Here is a 19,045-nt window from a genome sequence, read left to right as displayed (position 1 = left end):
TTGGTTTGACTTAACAGGTGAGTCACCACTTTCCTTAAAGAACACAAAATGTAACAAATTTAAACAAATGGACATTCATTCAGCAAATGCTTTTCTCCAAAGATCTCATAGAAAATACAATTTGTGCATCATTCATGCTGGTGCATTGTACATTCATGCTTAAACTATTTAAATAGGATAAAAGTCATTCTCAACGGAACTTGAACAAATAATTTTCACACCAGGGCACCGTGTTCTCGACCACTATTAAGGTCAAGCGACTACATCATCACTCCTTAGGGAGGGTATTTTACAAGGACGATTCTGGTTTTGCACATCTGTGAGAGATAAAGCAACAGGGCTCTTCCTGAGATTCGAAGCATTTAGGTTACAAGTCTGTGGTCTTAACCGCCGTGCACCTGCTGACCTGCGCAAATGCATATTTTTGTGCATATATATGCACAGCTACTACTGTAAACAGTGGGATGAAATGAGGCCTATCTTCTTACATCTGTCCTCGATAAATGGAGCTTGCTTTGTCATCATCTTCCTACACGAGAAAAACACACACACACTCTCACACTCCCACAGCATGGTAATTAGATTCATGTGAACAGCTCAACCATATGGTCCACTGCGAGCCAGTTCATTTCTGTAATTACTGCATTACATTCGACTGCGTTATGACGACTAACCAAAAAGCATCGCGAGGTCGCGCCCGAACGCATTTAGCACAGGCCTACAGGTAACTTCAGTAGTCAGACGCTTCACTCGTGTCACGTGAAACGAATCATTTATTTTATGTTGTGACCTAGGTTCTTTTTCATTTTCTTAAAAAAAAACTAAGCTTTCACGATCAGTGACATGATTAGTACTTGGGGGATTCAGCGCTACGTGAGGTGCAGCTACTACTTATAACCGTTCGGGGAATTCCGTCCGGACAGCGAGCGAGCTCTTTTCGCAGAAATTCATGAGGAAAGAGTTGGAGCATGTCCCTGTAAACGGGGAAAGAAAAAAAAAAAAAAAAAATAGCAGTGAAACCTGATTGTGCTACCATGATTATTCTCCAATCACATCGAGCAGCAATACTCGCGCTCTCTCGTGAGCGAGAGTCATGTTTATATTTTTTGTTTTCGGAGCGAGCTCGGGCGTCACGTGACAGCTGTGTGCACGTGTAATTGACAGAGTCGCTCATGGAGAGCGCGCGCGAGACGGGGAGAGAGAGAGAGAGAGAGAAAGAGAGAGAGGAGCGAGAGAGCGAGCACGCTAGACCTAGACGCTGGCGCGAGGGAGATCTGGAGAAGAGGCGCGGCGAAGCCGAACGCAGCCCGTTCCTCTTGGTGACTGCGGGGACTGGCGCGCGGTCCCTCCTACGGTCGCCAGTCACCAGTGGACGGGCGCGGAGGACTTCCACGGGCACAGGCGGGCAGATAACGGTAGGTGTCCGCCGTGACTGGACCATCCCGGAAACCGTATCTACCGGCCGCCGGTCACGTAGCGTCTGCCTGCGACGGGGGGTAAGAATTAAGCAGTAAGAGCGCGGTGCGGCACCGCTGTGGAGGTTCTTGTTTTAGAAGGACTGGTCTGATGAGATGCAGAAAGAATTACCGAGGAGGTCGGAACAGCCGGAACGTGACTTTACACACGTTACAGGAACATGATGATGATGGTGGTGGTGGTGGATGATCGGCTTCCGAGAACCATCCTCCACGTCGTGATTCCTCCGCGCTCCACTTGTCTCGTGCTCTCACTTTTGCCCTTTTATTAATTAAACGACATATTGGTGTTTTGTGTTTGTCAGCTAATAATTACTTTTTTTTAATGAGGCGCTTGTTTTAGTGGTCGGGTCGTCGGTGTTAAACGTTTGACCTGAGCCTGAGGTAAATTTCACGATGCGCGACGGTTGGGGAAAAAAAAGGCACTTATTACATTTTCATTGTGAAAGTCTGTAAGAAAAAGGCTTGTCTGTAAAGCGCATTATAGAATGCATGTGGAAAAAAATATAAACGTATACACTCCCCCCCCCCCCCCCCCCTCCCCTTAAAGGTGGATTGTGGCCCCGTCTGAGGAAAGTTTAGCGGTAACGCCTCCGTAAGTATCGATCGTACTGATACTACTTAACAAGCTGGAAGGTGACATACGATATTGTGGGGAAAAATACATTAGAACCAGTAGCTTTTGAAAAGATACGTTATTAAACCGGTGGTGTAACAACTTCCCATGTTCCCCCGTTACGTCTATATATAAATCTCTGTCCCTTGTATGAAGATATGAATTAGAAAGCAAGCCAAAGTTGGACCTTGAACTCTTCACAGGTCTCCAGTTCACCAGTCTTGGTCTCCTCACACTTTGATCTTAAAAATGTCTCAGGTAGTTCACTTTGGACCCTGTAAAATATTATAAAGATGTTAGGAAGCTTTGATAAGATATCGTTTCTATATGGATGACTTTGAAAGTTTCTGGAATGTTTATTTCTGCACTTTGTTTTCTTTCGTTCACTTAGGTGTTTTCTTAGCTTTCGAAAATTACTCTTTTACAGAGTCTCTGTGCATGCAGACTTGTGAGAGAAGTCAAACATTAATTGCCTTGTTTTTTGTTCTGTAGACATCCTGAAAGTTAAAGGCGACCTTGGTCAGAGGAGTAAAGGGAGGCTGTTCTTTACAGTCCTTGAAAACTGGTGTTAATATGAAACTTTCCAACGCAACGGTGACACTCTCTCTTATTGCCGTGCCTCCGGTTGTGCAGGATGCTCCCTGTCTGAAAGAGGATTTTGCAGAAAATGGGGAGAGAAGGTGAACTACATGCTTGTCTAGGACCAGACGAGATGAAATGGAGAGCTTGGAACACTCGGACCTCTTAAAACTAAGCTCTTCCCGTGAACCTGAAAGCCGTCCGACATTAGAGGAGAAATCCAAACGCAGGGAGTGTGTCCACGGTCCAGATCCGCAGCGGCGGCCCACAATGGGGATGAATGGTTACTGCACTGCACCGGTGGGTACCAGCACAGCAGCAGAGCTGCTGGCTGACTTGGCCTCCAAAGCACTCTCCCCAGGGGCAGCTGTCCTGAAGAGGGAGGCAAAGACTGGACTGCCGCTGTGCAACGGCGAGGTCACTCCTCCGGCAGCGACCAGCCACAGTGATGGTCTAGTGAAGGTCCCTAACAGTCACTCAGAGAGGAAGGAGGCGGCAGAGCTTCCAAACAAGCAGGAACCAGTCGAGAATGGGGAGAAGACATCGTGTGACAGCACTGTGCATCCAGCCAAAAGAGCAAATGGTGAACTGCATGTCCGTCAGCTCGCCCCACACCGGCGGGTGGGTGTGGAGAACCGGGAGTCTGGCCTGCCAAGTGGGCTTGGAGGGTCTGTGAGAGCTACAGGAATGGTCATTGGGCCTGAGGAGCCATCATCCCCAGAGTGCAAAAGAAGGCGGGTTGAGACTGATGAATGTAAAGCGGACACAAAAATGACCAAGACTCTTGTGCCACTGGCAGCCAATGTGGACAGCAACCACCATGGGAGCTCTCACTCGTATGGCCATAGGGCCCACCATTCTGGGTCCCAGCCCAAGCCCAGCCCTACCCTGATTCAGAAGTCCTGCAGCTCACCGGTTGAGGCTCAGGCCATTCCTGCCATGACTGCAGGCTGGTCACCGGAGCGTATTGCTCAGCAGTATATTGTTCCCTGCATGAGGTACTATGGTATCTGTGTGAAGGATGGCTTCCTGGGGCTACCACTTGGTGAGCGGGTGCTGAAGGAGGTGGAGATATTGAACCAGAGTGGCAGTTTCCGTGGTGGACAGCTGGTCAGCCAAAGGGCCATCCCCTCACGCAGCATCCGTGGGGACCAGATTGCCTGGGTGGAAGGCCATGAACCAGGCTGCAAAAACATTGGTTTACTCATGGCCCACATCGATGAGGCCGTGATGTACAGTGCCATGAACGGGCAGCTGGGCAACTGCGTCATCAACGGCCGCACCAAGGTGAGGGAGCCTGTGGGGGGGGGGGCACTTGGAACGGGTGGGCAGTGCCATCAGTAAAAATGCACAGTAATCACAGATCAGCTGTAGGTGCACGTTCAGACTGTCCCTGTTGACAGATGGGTGCATCATATTTGTGCTAACTTGCACAGTACGCTAACGGGGTTGCAGATGCTGCAGTTTTTAAGCTCTTCAACGTATTGTGCGGTACCTGTACGTTCTTATCCTCTTTGCAGAACTGTAGGGTTTGAGGTTTTTTTTGCTTCAATCATCTTTGTGTGATATGTAAGATAATGCATCTCTGTTAGTTTAATCACACAATGTTGTTTGGGATAATGTTAGCCAGCACTCCCCCAGTTCTTGCGTGTTTCCTATTCTCCTTCTAGTAGCTGTTTCGTGAGTGAAAGCACAGCCTTGGTATCGGTGCTCTGCATCAGTCTTCCCTCGCTTTGAAGACTGCTCTTTCAATCTCAATCTCGCACCCGTACGCAAACAATACATTCTTGCCATAAGCTGGTGCGCACGTATGTTTGTGTTGTCTGTATTTTTGTGTGCATGTGCACACAACAAAATTCTGTAATTTGAGTCAGTCTGTAGTTTCAGGGCAAATGTTGGAAGAACTGGACTTCAGAATTTCACATTACCGGTTCAGATCCCAAAATGGGGTCTTGCTGTTGTTACATATGACTGACTAGTGAAGTTGGGATTATTTTAAAATAGCAGGGTGGCACTGAAAAAGACATTTAGTTGTAGTATAACTTTATGAATATTAAGACAACTTTTGGGATTTGTCCAAAACCTGCACCCATGGTGGAGTGGTCATTCATAAACAGGCACTTTCCGTGACGCATGCTCTGACATTTGATCACAGTGACGCCAGTGCCTGGCAACATGTACAGGCCTGTCTTTAGTGCCCATCTTGGTTCATAGCTGGTCATCACACAAATTTCCAGTTCAGAGCCACTTGGCCTCAAGCACAGGTGGCCATGGAGTGAACACAGTCTTGGTGTATGCTGTATTCTTGTCCTGGGTTTCATGTAACACTTTGCCTTATCTTTTTAATTTTAAGCCTGCATGGTTTACACCTACCTAAATTAAGTTATATCTACTCTGCAACTTTCCTGGTTGAAAATGCTACTATAGCTTCCAGAGTTAAACAATTGCCTGTCCTGTGCCAACTTACCTACATGCTTGTCAGATCCCATTAAACACCTTATTTCCAACCAAAGTACAGTTATGACTGGAAGGTTGTTGGTTGTTATCCAGATCTCAAAAATGCTTGGGTAGGTCTTGTTATTGCTTCAATATCCCATTTATCTCTTTAATTGACCAGTGTAATTTTTCTACAATGAGAAATATTAGGAGTGATTAATGTAGCACAGATTCAGTGTTGGTAACAATGCTGGCTATGCAGCAGAGGTCACATTATCACCTACTGAGAGCACCTTTGATAAAGTGTGTCGGTAGCAAACCAGTAATCCAATGGCTGGCATTACTGTCCACAAGCCTTCACCTTACCAGAATTAGTCATTTATATAATTTGATAATGTTCAACCTTGTTCACCTTTGATAGATGATGGTAGAGAACTGTATTACACTACAAATATACAGCATTTTTGTCATTGAGGCAGGTGAAGTTATATTTGTCATTGCTATAAGGTGATACATTTATCTGATCTCAACTGGCCCATTTATACAGCTAAATATGTTACTACAGCAGTTCAACGTAAGTATATTGCTTAAGAGTACTACAGTAGTAGAAGGGAGTGGGGCTTGAACTGGCAACCTTCATGTTACTGCCTATGTCCTTAAACTGCTGAGCTGTGCTTTCGTAACCTTAGCCCCCAACAGTTATTCGTATGAACCTTAAATGTTTGTACAAAGCAGAGGGCAATTGGAATTGCGTCAAGGCCCAAAGAGCTTCTGAACTCTTGGATATGTCAGGATCTACAGCCCAACATCAGTGGTAATACTGCACCGGATTCTGGATTCAGCCTGTTCTGTTCCAAGCTGGCCTTCCCTTCCTATGTAGAGCTCAGGCATTGCTGTTCCTCTAACCCCCCCAAGAGTGCCTTATCAGCTCACTGCTTGCTTGTCTGCCAAAATATTCTGCTCACCCCTCCACCCCCTGCAAGCACTCCCACCCCTCCTGTTTCCCTGGCAACAGGACACACAGAGCATTGCAAAGTGTGCTGTAGCCCAGCGCCCCTTCTTCAAAATGCAAGTCCAAGTCTGGAACCTGATTCACTTCTCAAACATGATACCTAACCCATGCACTGTTTTGGATAAGGGAAGAGTTTGTTTTGTAACGGTGCAAGGCTCGCACCATCATATTCTGTAGACTCTGGTACCTTACCTTGCCCATGCTGGATTATCTGGTTTTGTGTTTTTAAAGTTGTCCTCTTGAATGGAACTTTCTTTGGTTAACCACCGAACAAAATAAGTAGTCAGACTCAATCAATTCCCTATGCATCTATATGGGTGAAGACAAAGTTGTAGTTTCAGCATATGCGGGAGCTGTGAGGCCTGCTTTTGTTACCTTGCAACTTCCACTTAGAGCTGCCTGTTCTACAGGTTGACAAAGAGAATTGATGGTGTCAGTCACAGTTGAAACAAAAGCACTAATCACAATGTTTGGTCCTCAGAGTCTTCCAGTGTTCTGACATCTGGTGTCAGAGTTGCAGTTCTCCCAAGGCTGAGAGATGCATTTAAAATGCAGTGCCAACAGAGATGATTATACAAAAGTTGCGTTACCACCTGATCTACCCTGGCATGTTATAACATGTAAGCAAGAGCAGTAAGTAACATAGGATGTACATAGTATTCAGAAACCTGAACAAGTTCCTTGGGGGTCTCTGTCATGACACCCTTCAGTAGTGTGCTTAACAAACTGCTGTAGCAAAATATCCAGCTGTATAAGTAAAATTAGTAGGTCTGTTTCTTAAGGGTGTCTTAGACAATACTTCCGTGTAGCATGGGAATTACAGCACAGAGTCAGTAATATGGTATTGGACAGTGTTTGTGGGGTGAGGGGCGAGTTTGCACTGAGGGGATCAAGTGAATCATGCCAGTTTTGCTCAGGTTCTGCAGACTGGGAATAGCCTACACCCACATGTTCTCTTCAAACCTAATGTCTATGCTTGCTGAGAGAAGATATGCTTTCATAATGGCAGCCTGGAATGATCAACCATCAAAAGTATAATAGCCAAATTTAACATCGTCAAGTATGAGGGGGATGAGGTCTGCTCTAGATTTTAAGCAGGAGATGGATACTTTATGTCAAGGTCAGGTAATGTCAAAAGTATGTTTTGTCCATGAAGAACTTTGGTTTTCAAGAAAACCAGTCAAGTTTTCTTAATGGAGAGAAGGTAGGGATGGGAATTAGTGTGCAGATTTCCTTATTTTGAGTCAGTGTTCTGAAATTTTTTTTTTTTTTTTTTTTTTTTTTAATTATAATTAATCCATGTATGTTTCCTCCAGGGTGGCGCAGTGGGCTTGGCCAGGTCCCACTCTCTGGTGGGTCTGGGGTTCGAGTCCTGCTTGGGGTGCCCCCCCCCCATCCTTGCACCCTGTGTTGCCGGGTTAGGCTCCAGTTCGCCACAACCCCGCTCAGGACAAGCAATTTCCGACTGTGTGCATGCGTGCGTGCGTTTCCTCCATCTAAAGAAGGTATAGCTGGTGAATACCAGACACAAGCTGAAGTCACTTGGAATCCTTTAGCGCTATATAGGGTAATAGGATCTTTTAGGCAGTGTTTTGTGACTGAGAGATGAAAGTGCTTATCAGCTCTGTGGAGTGCAGTAAACATTCAGTTTCAGGAGGGGTAAGGTTTAGCATGTCCCCAACCCTTGCCATGTTTTGCCTCTCAAGGGAGGGATTTGATCATGTAACTGTAAATGAACACGTTCATCTTGTGCAGGCTTTCAATCACTAACATGCACAAGCACATATCAGGCACTTTGTGTGGTAATTCAGGGCTGACCTGGCTTTACAATTACCTTGTGAACACACCCATAGGGATAATATAATATTATACTTTATTGTATTATCCACTTTATCTTTTTGTTGGATGCATGCACTTGATTTACTGGTGTTGGTTCAGTGGAAGAGAAATGCAAGTGGCTGACATGCAGTCAGATGCTCTCAACTGCCATAGCTGCGGTTAGTGTGACTCAGCTGTAGTATCAGCACCAAGGCTGACTCATCCACCCAGATCTGCAACACTGTGGAGAGCTTTATCCTCTCACTCAGCCAGCCCCCAATGAACACACTCAAATACATGTATGCACAATTAAAACAAATTCACATCAGGAGAAAGGGGAACCAAGTGGAGCTTGAGGGAGAGAGGATGGAAGAATTAAAAAGATGAAACTGACAGGAAGACAGCATACTTTGGAGGTTACAGGATCAAAAGATGATGAAGGGAATGGATGGGCAAGACACAATTGGAGATATTGTAGATTAGGATTAAGGGGCAAAACTGCAATGAAAAGGATGGGAACAGTGGATGAACAAGGCAAGAGCAAACGGAAGGGGAACACCAGCACAAGAATATAAGAATGTTGAGGGAGGGGTCTCTGACAAATTCCCAGGATACATCATTCTGGTGGAACAGGAGCAGTTGAGGGTGGTGGGAGGGTGAGGCAGGAGTAATGGGGGTGTCACAGCTACATATGAAGTCCACAGAGAGTTGGAAAACACATCTCCACTCTCAATCATCCCTGGATTCAGTGCCAGTCCTTTTTCTGCTGAGTCGTCCTTGAATGTGGAAAAACAAGCACAACTCGGCACCCAGAACCCTTGCGTTTTTCCCAGCTACTTTTCCTGTGTTTGTTTGGTCTTATCTTACGGCTTCTCTTAGTTCCTGTTCATCTTCCTGGAATACAATCAGAGCAAAGCATTGCTTTTGGTTCTAACCTCACCTTTTTTGGTTTTCTATAACATTTTATTTAGAACCTAATGTGTTTAATCTCACTTGAGAATAAATGCTAGTTAGACATTTAATGATTGTCTCCAGGTGGTGCAGTGGGTTTGGCAGGGGTGTCCTGTGGTGTTCTGGGGCTCAAGTTCTGCTCAGGGTGCCTTGTGGTGGACGTGTCCTGTCTGGGGTGTGTCTCCTCTCCCTCTAGCCTTGTGCCCTGTGTTGCTGGGTTAGGCTCCAGTTTGCCACGACCCCCTTTGGGACAAGCAGTTGTAGACATTGTGTATGTGTGATTCCCTCCATTGCACTATAGATGGACACCAAAGGTATGCTAGGGGAGGAGAGACTGTTGTGCAGCATCAAGATGCACTTAAGTTTCACTGGCTCTCCCAGTCCAGTCCATGTAGTCTGCTCAAAAGATGAAACTGTCTGCCTGTGAAAGGTTGTAATGGGGGCTGGCAAGCTCACGTACATTGCTTAGACTCAGGTAAGGACAGTCACTTCCTTAGCCATATCATGCCACGTAGATTTACTTAGTGTTCCTGCTAAGTTTAAGGATTCTATTTTGTACCCAGGATGAGGTTCTTATTTACCTTCTGCCTCGGGCTTCAACCTGTCACCCACAGCCTCACTTTGTATCCTTGTCACATTGGAGATGTTTCAGCATGGAATGGTTGAAAGTTTTGAAAAAGATGCTAGAACAAAGCTGTCAGATAAAATCCCTTGAGTTCAATTAGTAACAATCATTAGCGCTTGCCCCTCCCCCCAACTCATTTACCCAGTACATAATACTGCAGCCATTTCCAACATAATGTTATGTGTTATGAATTTAATTCTATAGCGAGTCACCTTTGAAGACCTAGGCTAGCTTCATATCAAAATGTTTGCCTGCTGACTGAGAAAGTTCTGTGCTGGAATGGGTATGAAATTTTGTTAGCATAGGTGGCTTTGGCAAATCCCCAGTCATAGTCGGTACTTTCTGATTAGCAGACGGTGAAGTGTTAATCAGGTCTGGAGTGCAGGATTACAGACCGGCAAGACGAGACAATTGTCAGCTAATTGGTGGCATATTTGAATAATTGTGTGTCTTAACAGCAATTGACTGCTGCAGGTCTGTCTGTTTTATTTGCACTCACAATATTCTCATTTGACTTTTTCATCTGATGTAGTTTAAGAGGCACGCACACACACACACACTTTCTGAACCGCTTTTCCCATTTGGGGTTGCAGGGAGCCAGAGCCTAACCTGGCAACACAGGGCGTAAGGCTGGAGGGGGAGGGGACACACCCAGGACAGGATGCCAGTCTGTCGCAAGGCATCCCAAGCGGGACTCGAACCCCAGACCCACCGGAAAGCAGGACCCGGTCCAACCCACTGCGCCACCGTGCCCCTTAAGAGGCACATTCCTCCAGAAATGGGCCTTGGTGATAAGATGATGTTTAGTGTTATACTGAACACTGAAGGGCCCAAATGCTGGACTGATGTGGTTTAATAAAGACAATTGTAAGATTACAATAGGACATCCATTTTCGGTTTGTCAACTACCCAGGCCAGTTTTGTTTCCAAAATCTCTGAAGGAAAAATGGAACTATATTGGACGAACACTCTAGTCAACAAATAGTTACCGGTTTCTGAAACCATTGAACATTATTTCTTTGCACCACCTGTTATGATGCATGTAGCTATGTTACTGAATGGTAACAAACTGAATGAGAAGTAAGTACTGGTGGTGATCATGTCTATGGTCATAGTGCTGTTTTCATTTGTGGCACTGCATTTCCAGGCTACAGCGCTGTTGGTGTAGCTCACGGAACTTTGTCGTCAGCGTGAGGTTCAGTAGACCAACTTCAGAATGTGTTCCCCATAGACCTGTAGTTGCAGCAGTGGATGCTATACCTAAATTCACAGCACTCCTGTAGCTAAGTGAATTAGGTCTGATTCTGAGATCTCGGTAACCAGCAATGATGTTAGTTCTCCCTCAGTTGCAAGCAGACCAAGTCGTGTGACCGATGTGTGTAATGCTTCGCTTTCCATGCTGAGATGAGCACTATGATAACAAGGGAAGAAAAAAAAGCTGGTTGTTTAGGCGGCAAGAAGATGAAATGTTCTCTCCTGGGCCTGATAAGTTTCACTAACCATAGCACAACACTGCTGACAAGCATGGAGATCCCACTTGTTTGGATCTCATATCCATTGCTAGCTGTGCACCAGACTTTCAGCCTTAGCATCACATTTTGTCAGTCCAAGCAGAATTAAAGAAATAAACTGAGCAGCACACTTAAGGACAAATTATCCAGATAAGTAACCAACAACAGCAGTGTTATACCTGCAAATGTGCAAAAACATAATTCAAATACAGTTTTTAGTAAAGTGACATGCACGTGTCATAGTTAAGCACTTACCATCATTTTCACAGATTAAAATATCACAAGCCTAAAAACAGGTAATAAGTGTTTTTAAACTGGGAAGTCATTGGAAACAAGTTTAAATAAACCAAGTTAGGGTTCTAAACAGATTTATTATTTTTCAACTTAGAATTGAAAAGCAGTTGCTTCACTGAAGGTGACCCCCCCAGCAGCTGGCTCTGCAAAATGTGGTTCTGTACTTTGCTAAGCCAAGTGTGAGTGCAGCCTAATATAAAAATTCTTTTTTTGATTGTCTGCTCACCAGTGTTTTATTTATTAATTTAAATTTATTTAATTTTTTTTGAGTTCCAAGTCCACAGATGCAAACTTTGTATCAGGAATGGGTAATTATCGGAGTACATGGATATGGTCAGCCATGTGTGAATCACTTTATGACAATTTAAAGCTGCTCTGTGGAAATGCGAGGGTTAAGCCCACATCAGTGAAAGAAGGGAAGGCAGCAGAGGCAGGACTGTGTTTTGCTTTGAGTACGCAAGTGGTAGGGTAATTCTCTGCCCAGTGATGACGCAGCATTTTGCGGAATGTCAGGTTGTTGTGTCGGGGCACTGCTTAAAGGCACAGTGTACTGGTGTGGTGTGTCTTGTGAATTCACCCCCCTCAGTAAGCATCTCTCTTCCTGAAATGCTGCTTCATTGCCTGTGTGACATAAACGAGGCACAGGATGCACCATTAAATGATACCTGAATGTTTGGTTGAGGCTGACCCCTTGTTTTCCAGGGCACTTTACTCTTGGTTGTTGCTTTGTGGATATAATTTGAGTTTTTATTTGAGGATGAATTTGGTGATTTACACAGTTGTGCAATTGCACAAATGCAGACAAAAATGGCAAACTGAGTTTTGGCTCCCATTGACTATGACCTGAGTGCACCCGTCTTACGTGGTCTGTGCAGCTCATCTCTCCCACCACCTCTACCCTGCCTGGAGCAGGTACAGGAAAGGCATGAGGATATACCGCAGTCCCCCAGCTCCACAAAGAGCTATTACAGCCAACATATGGAGTAAACAACCAGTTTCAATTATGATATAGAGGAAATAGCTGGGAATAAAAAGCAGGAGTGGGGGGTGACTATTCTCACCCCTTTCCTGCCAGCTTTTTTTAGTTGGGATGGGCACAGTAAGCTGGGAGCATTTCATGCAAAGGTCACTGAGACTGGAGACATGATGTTATATTGCAAACTTTAGAAAAAGGCTGTAAAATGCAAGTTTCATTTTCACTTTATACTGGGAGAGGTTGAAATACTCACAAACAAGCAAGAAATCTTGTTACCCCAGTACGATTTTCCATTTCTACGTTTGTAGTCTCGTAGTAGTCTATAGTAAAAATCTGTTTTTAGAAAGTGTTGAAGGAAAAGGTAATGCTCATGTTTTATGACAAGAGTTCATGGTAAAGGTCTACTGGGGTATGTTTACCAAATTTTGTAGTGGTTAAGGACCCAGGCTTCTTACCCTATGGTTGCTAGCTCCAAGAAAGGAACAAGCCAGATGTCTGTTGAATAAAGTACACGTGACACTGCTTTATTTAATTAGTGACCATACACTTTGGATTATTAAAAATAATCATGCCCTTCTATAAACTGGTATCAAATTTACCCAGTAGTTCTACAGCCGTACATTTTGGAAAATGTAATCTTACATAAATGGGTTAGTAATGTTCTGTCAGTTAAGATAAAAAGGCAAAAAAACTTAAATATTACGCAAAATATTACTGTGACAGCCATGACTCAAGCAAGGACAGTTTTTATATTTTGTTGAAATTGTTTGTTGCATCTAACAGTTTTTAAGGTATTGCCAGATAATGCACTGTCCAGTGTCTCTCAATAAAAACTGAACGCCGGGTTACAGTGTACAGGCAGAAAACTTTTTTTCCTTTATACCTCTTGCAGTTATAGTGCAGCTTCATTAACAACAGGAAACCAGTTAACCAACAAAAAATTAAGACTGAAAACCAAATATTAGGTCACGTCTCTTGAGGTTGAAGGGAATCAAACATGGAGATATTGCTTTTCCTCTGTGCACTCACTCCATGACTCTTCCTTAGGCGATGGTAGCCTGTTACCCTGGTGATGGGACAGGGTACGTGCGTCATGTGGACAACCCTAATAGAGATGGACGCTGCATAACCTGTATCTACTATCTTAACAAGGATTGGGACTTCAAAGTAAGTACAGGAGTCTCATTGTTGTATGTGGAAGTGTTCTGTCAGCACATCAACCCATCTGTGCTGGTGTTGGTACATTCTGTGGAGCAAGAGAAACAGTAGTCTGTTCACTGTCAAACAAACAACTTTTACCCTTAGAGATCCTCTGCTGCAATCTTGTCTTGCCTCTTGCGGTTACGTGAGAAAGATGAGTTTATAGACATCCAGGGAAACATTTTTGTCTTGAAATGAATCCTTTGCAAACATTGTCATATAGTTCGTAAGAAGTTTTGTAGCATTTAGTATTTTTGTTGAGGTTTTACTGGCTTTGCTACTTAGTTGTAAACTGAAATATTTTTTAAATGTTTTTCTACAAAATTACCTCTACTTGTAGTTTCCTAAAGTCTTAAAATCCTCTTTCATGTTGTGTTTATTATGAATCACTCACTCTGTGTGAATACCTGCATGTGTTTAGGTCCATGGAGGACTGCTGCAGATCTACCCAGAGGGGCAGAACATGGTGGCCAACATTGAGCCACTCTTCGATCGGCTGCTAATCTTCTGGTCTGACCGTCGGAACCCGCATGAGGTCAGGCCTGCCTTTGCCACACGGTGAGCAACCGCAGCACCTGAGTTATTGGCTGAGGGTTTCTCCAAGCAGCTGCCGCCTGCTCCCGACACACTCTTTATTTCCCATTTCTGCCTTGTATTGTCTGTATATACAGTATGCAAAGCTTTAAATTTTATTTTAAAAACTCCGTCCATACATACTATTCATGCACTAGAAAATGTCAATATTTGAAAGGCTTATGAAATTATGGATGTTTTCCAGTCATGTTAGATGTATTAGTATGTTTCTGAGAATTCAGTTCACCTTGCCATGCTCCATGAACTGTACATGATTTCAGAGTAAAGCAAACGCATCCCCACTCCATGTCACACCTACACTGCTTTTGGTACTGGCCGAACTGTGACAGGTCACAGCCCAGGTTTATGCTGGACACAACAGCACAACCCCTGCAACACTGCCTTTCTTAGCCCATCACCTTCATGTTTGCTGTTTGCTAACATTTACGGAGTGAGAGCTAATTTAGCCACAAGTATGTATCGGGGTGAGAAGTGTCAATGTACATTTAAACTACTAATATCCTTGTCAGTAAGGCATCCATTTTGTGAAAAAAGTTATCGTAGTAGTATGCGGCATGGTGGCACAGTGAGTAGCGCTGCTGTCTCTCAGCGCCTGGGTGGTGCGGGAGGACATGGGTTTGATCCCCACTCAGTCTGTGTGGAGTTTGCATGTTCTCCCTGTGTCTGTGTGGGTGGGTTTCCTCTGGGTACTCAGGTTTCCTCCCACAGTCCAAAGACATGCTGTTCAAGTTCCCCTTAGTGTGCGAGTAACAGAGAGAGTGTGTTCCACTGATGTATGGATGAGTGACCCATTGTAAGTAGTGTATCTAGCAGTGTAAGTCACCGTGGTGAGTAAGGTGTGTGGGCTGATAACACTACATTGAGCTCACTGGAAGTCGCTTGGAGAAAAGCATCTGTTAAATAAATGTAATATAAATGAATCTGAAGAGTATAAATTGTATAGTGATACTTCAGAGAACCATTTACCTGATTTCTGCTTTGAGTGACTAATCATAACTTTCCCTTGTGTTTAATTAAAATAGAGAACTCAAATGGGGTTGATATTTTGGGGAGAGTAAATGTCTTTGAAGTGCAGTGCTAATTTTATTAGGTTCTTCCAGCAGCATCCAACCTTATGAAGTACTGTAAAGGACCATTAGAGCTTAGAAGAGAGAGCAGAACAGAGCAGGGCTGCTGGGGATGAGGGATTTGCAGGCATCACTGAGGGCCTGGGTGAGACGCAGGAAGTATGCTTTTCCTGAATACAGGTAGCCCAGCGCTTCAATGCCAACGCTCTCACTTTTGGGGTGGGGACTGGAGCAAGACAGGAATGAACAAAATGACCATTCTACACTTGTGGCACAACCACCCCTATTCTCAACACAGAAATACTGTATAACAGTATTGCACAGAAAAATATGCTATAATGGCGCGTTGGCATGCAGTGTGTGATCACCATGGTTTTTCAGAAAGGCACTGGTTGTAGCACTCTCACTGTCTCCTATATTACTAGCTTTTCTTGCAGATGACATCTTTTTACAATGTCACCTCAGTGCACTGGGGAAAGGACTACAAGGTTATTCAGAACATAGTTCACACATCCAGGACCATTTGTTTATTGCAACCCCCCTAAACTTACTACTTTATGTCCAGTTATTACTTTGGTTATGTGATGATGATTTACTGCAGGACTGTGATCTCAGTTTTATAAAATGTAATCTTCACATCTTTGGGCTAAGTAAATATTTAAGATATACTTTCATTACTAGTACCTACACATTAAATTATTTAATTTTTTATGTGGTATGCCATATTAGTAATAAAATGGTGGCATTATTGCAAGTTCCATTTCTTATTTTGAAATGGATGGAAGTTTTGGCTTGTACTATGTAATCAGCAGCAGTAAATTCAAAACACCATTACTGCAAAAAATAATTCAGATACTGCTGGACAACAGGTATGTCCTGCTGATCTACTTTTTGAACTGTTATTCAGAACTTGTATATGTTGTGGAATCATAAGCAGGTGTGTATGAATATCTGTTTGCAGATTACCTTCTCATGAATTTTTTTGTTTTCAGAATTATCCTTTGACACTTTTTAGCAAACATCCCAGGTTGCAAAAAAATAAATTTAACTGCACACTTACTAAGGCAGATTAGACATACTTCTCAAGGGCACAGCAGTCACCCACTTCTAAGAGATGAACCTGTTGGCCTTCATCTGTGAGTTTAGTTTACAAATGTAGAGTTCAGGTTTGCTGTACTGGCTGATTTATACATGTTGCAGTGTATACTATAAGGCTGTCACAGAAGAAACTAAAAGTACTTTCCCCTCCTTTATCTGGCAGTTATGCCATCACAGTCTGGTACTTTGACGCAAAGGAGCGAGCGGAGGCCAAAGAGAAGTACCGGTTGGGTGAGTAACACTCAAGTGTCATACCCCAAATGTCACTGAACCCCTTGCCCTCCCATCTGACTTGTGCATTCAATGTATCTCTACTTGTTTCCATTTTCACAGCAACGGGACAAAAGGGTGTTCAAGTGCCTGTCACTCAAAGCAGCAAGCCCTAACCCTTTTTTCAGTGGCAGCCCAATTCCAGGAGTGTGCTCTGAACAAAAAATGTGCCTACCTGTACTGCTGTTGAAAGAACTGTGTGGGGAGAACACTACATGGGCCCCGCCAAGCATAAGGCTGTTCCCAGTTGACCCGTGCATCAGTTTGCCTTCCTCTGTAGCACAGGGTCATGTGTGGCTTTTCACTGCGCCAAATGGATGGCAGCAAGAGGTGGTCCACATGGTGGCTGAGAAGAGGGAATCCTAAGTAAAAAGTAGTGAAGGAGGCAGGAAACTTCTTCGCTGAAGAAGGGATGTCCACAGAACCTACTAAATCAACAAAGGACCTGTATCTTTATGTTCTTAATTGTTTCTTCTAATAATGTAATCAAAATTGGATTGTAAGATGGTGTTTTATGCTTTTACTTGAGCTTATCTACTGGCAGCTTTTGCAACTTGTGATTAACACAGCAACAGCCAGTGGCTACAACCACATGGAGGGGTGCATACCCATCTCCCTTTCTCAGTCCTGTGGTGGAAGAGTTGGAAGTGCATAATAAACTCTGGAACTAGAAGATCCTAAAAAGCCCCTGCACCTTGTTTTCTGGGAACCACGCAATGTGCGCATAGCGGATTGGCCTGCTGCGGGAGTCCTCTGTGTGCAGACTGTCTCCATAGCAAGAAGAATGGGATTTTAGAGAAGGGTGGGTTGGGACCAGTGGTTCTCAACCCAGGAGCTGGGGATAGTGATTGCCTAAATTACATTTCTTTGACATGATGATTAAACTGACTTTAATTTCATGAATGAAAATATTTCTGAATTCTTTGTAAAATATTTTTGAAGATGTGACCTTCTTGAGAAAAAACATAAAAAAAAAAAACTATTTTTTTGTGTTTTCTTTGTGCTTGAGAAAAATGGTGTTTGACATGGTAATGATTTGAGTAAGAAAACTTAATGGGTTCTGGTCCCTAAATAACAGCATTTTTCAGTCATTCATAAGTCACCTCACATGTAAGAGAATCTGCATGATTCACTCCTCTTTAAAGAAAGGATCATGTGTAAGCAGTACACTACTTTTTTCTTAAGACAGGGCTTTCATGTGTCTCCTGAAGAACCACTATCGTGTGATAAATATTGTACCTGCATTGGTGTGTTACAGCATCCCAGTGTAGAATTACTGGGTCCCTATAGTGAGGGCTGAGAATTCCTAGGCTGTTTACTTTCACAGGTTTGACTTTTCTCTGAGAGATCATTTGAACCTGGCTTGACTCTAAGGAGATGGCAGGGCTGAAAAGTGGACATCCTGTGTGTCAGCCACCTCAGTGGAAGGGCCATGAACATGCTGCTTTCTTGCATATCATCTTTAACAATGTGCACTCTGAACTACATAGCTGAGCTGCTGGAAAACCCTCTTGCTAGTTTGTTTGCTTTTGTCAGGGTGAGGGGCCCAGGGTACCGGTATACAGATAAAGGATGGAAGGCCCTTCTGTGTGAACTAGGCTCAAGAGGTGTCCCCCGTTTGCAACACACAGGATATTTGAGAACAATCTAAAAATTGGTTTAACAAATAGACTTGTGATTATCCACACTAGTGGATATTTGTTCACTGTTTAGGTGTTTCATTGAACTGGTTAAACCAGTTTAATGGATTTACTTTGAAGTCAAATTCTCACTGTTTTGAATTGTCAGTGTTCTGATGGTGATGTATACATACACATAAATAGACAAGCTCTTGCAGATGCACTCAGGAGACACAGCAGATGTATGTACAAATCAGCAGTGTATACACAAGTAGCCATTCTCATGCTAAGTTACCTTTTTGGGAAGAGAGGATAGTTTTTGAATTAAGAGCAAAGTGGTTTTCCAGCTTTTTATGTTTGAGTCATTTCTCTACCACCAGACTTTACTTGCAATTGGAATCATAGTTTCACGGTCAGGAGTTTCTCTACAGCCAGTATCTCTGTTCCAACATGCGCATGTAACCATGGCAGTAATGGCACCCGTACCCCAACGTTGTCACTGTCATTAGTGCTGTCCCTGACTCACCGACTCTTGCATGTCTGATCTCAGCAGTGCAGTCGGCTCATGATCTCCACTGCAGAGAACGGTTATGTAAACTCGTTGGCGCACACTTTTTCTACATGACTCCGTGCCCCTTCGAGTGCTTGACCTCATGGGGGTCTGATTGCAGGGACGTCGGAGTTTTACTTAATTTCCCCTTCTTGACAACATTCATAGTCTACGGGACGTGTAAAGTTCCCAAGAAATGGTGTGTTTAAAGACTACGTGTGTGTAAATGCTGATGCAAACGTTCAGTTTTTGCGCAGTTTTTTCTGCGGAACTGGGCTTTATTGATGGTTGCACTACCATGAAGGGAGGGTTTGAAAGGGGGGCTCTAAGCTATCCTCTAGCATCATTTATGAC

General features: G+C 43.8%; 1 protein-coding gene across 4 annotated transcripts; it reads left to right on the top strand.

Annotated features, from left to right (window-relative positions):
- Positions 1-962: 962 nt before the first annotated feature.
- egln2 (egl-9 family hypoxia-inducible factor 2) lies at positions 963-17,471 on the top strand. Of its 4 annotated transcripts, none has more exons than XM_029255553.1 (7): positions 963-1,415; positions 2,026-2,070; positions 2,725-3,957; positions 13,341-13,460; positions 13,915-14,051; positions 16,416-16,483; positions 16,586-17,471. In XM_029255553.1, the coding sequence occupies exons 3-7, from the start codon at positions 2,809-2,811 to the stop codon at positions 16,636-16,638; spliced, it is 1,527 nt and encodes a 508-aa protein (XP_029111386.1). In that variant the 5' UTR covers positions 963-1,415; positions 2,026-2,070; positions 2,725-2,808; the 3' UTR covers positions 16,639-17,471. The 4 variants fall into 4 exon arrangements, with proteins under 4 accessions (XP_029111386.1, XP_029111384.1, XP_029111387.1 ...); XM_029255551.1 differs by having other exon boundaries at positions 2,584-3,957; XM_029255554.1 differs by lacking the exon at positions 2,026-2,070.
- The last annotated feature ends 1,574 nt before the right edge of the window (positions 17,472-19,045 follow it).

Source organism: Scleropages formosus, chromosome 10 (assembly GCF_900964775.1).
Source record: "Scleropages formosus chromosome 10, fSclFor1.1, whole genome shotgun sequence".
Lineage (NCBI taxonomy): Eukaryota > Metazoa > Chordata > Actinopteri > Osteoglossiformes > Osteoglossidae > Scleropages > Scleropages formosus.
Note: the sequence above shows the minus strand (reverse complement) of the source record. Positions and strands in the feature narration are given on the sequence as shown.

Bases quoted from the DNA above. Each gene is read 5' to 3' on its own strand.
- egln2 (XM_029255554.1), top strand. From the start codon at position 2,809: ATGGAGAGCTTGGAACACTCGGACCTCTTAAAACTAAGCTCTTCCCGT. The intron at 3,958-13,340 runs GTGAGGGAGCCT...ACTCTTCCTTAG, and splicing joins TCATCAACGGCCGCACCAAG to GCGATGGTAGCCTGTTACCC. The intron at 13,461-13,914 runs GTAAGTACAGGA...GCATGTGTTTAG, and splicing joins ACAAGGATTGGGACTTCAAA to GTCCATGGAGGACTGCTGCA.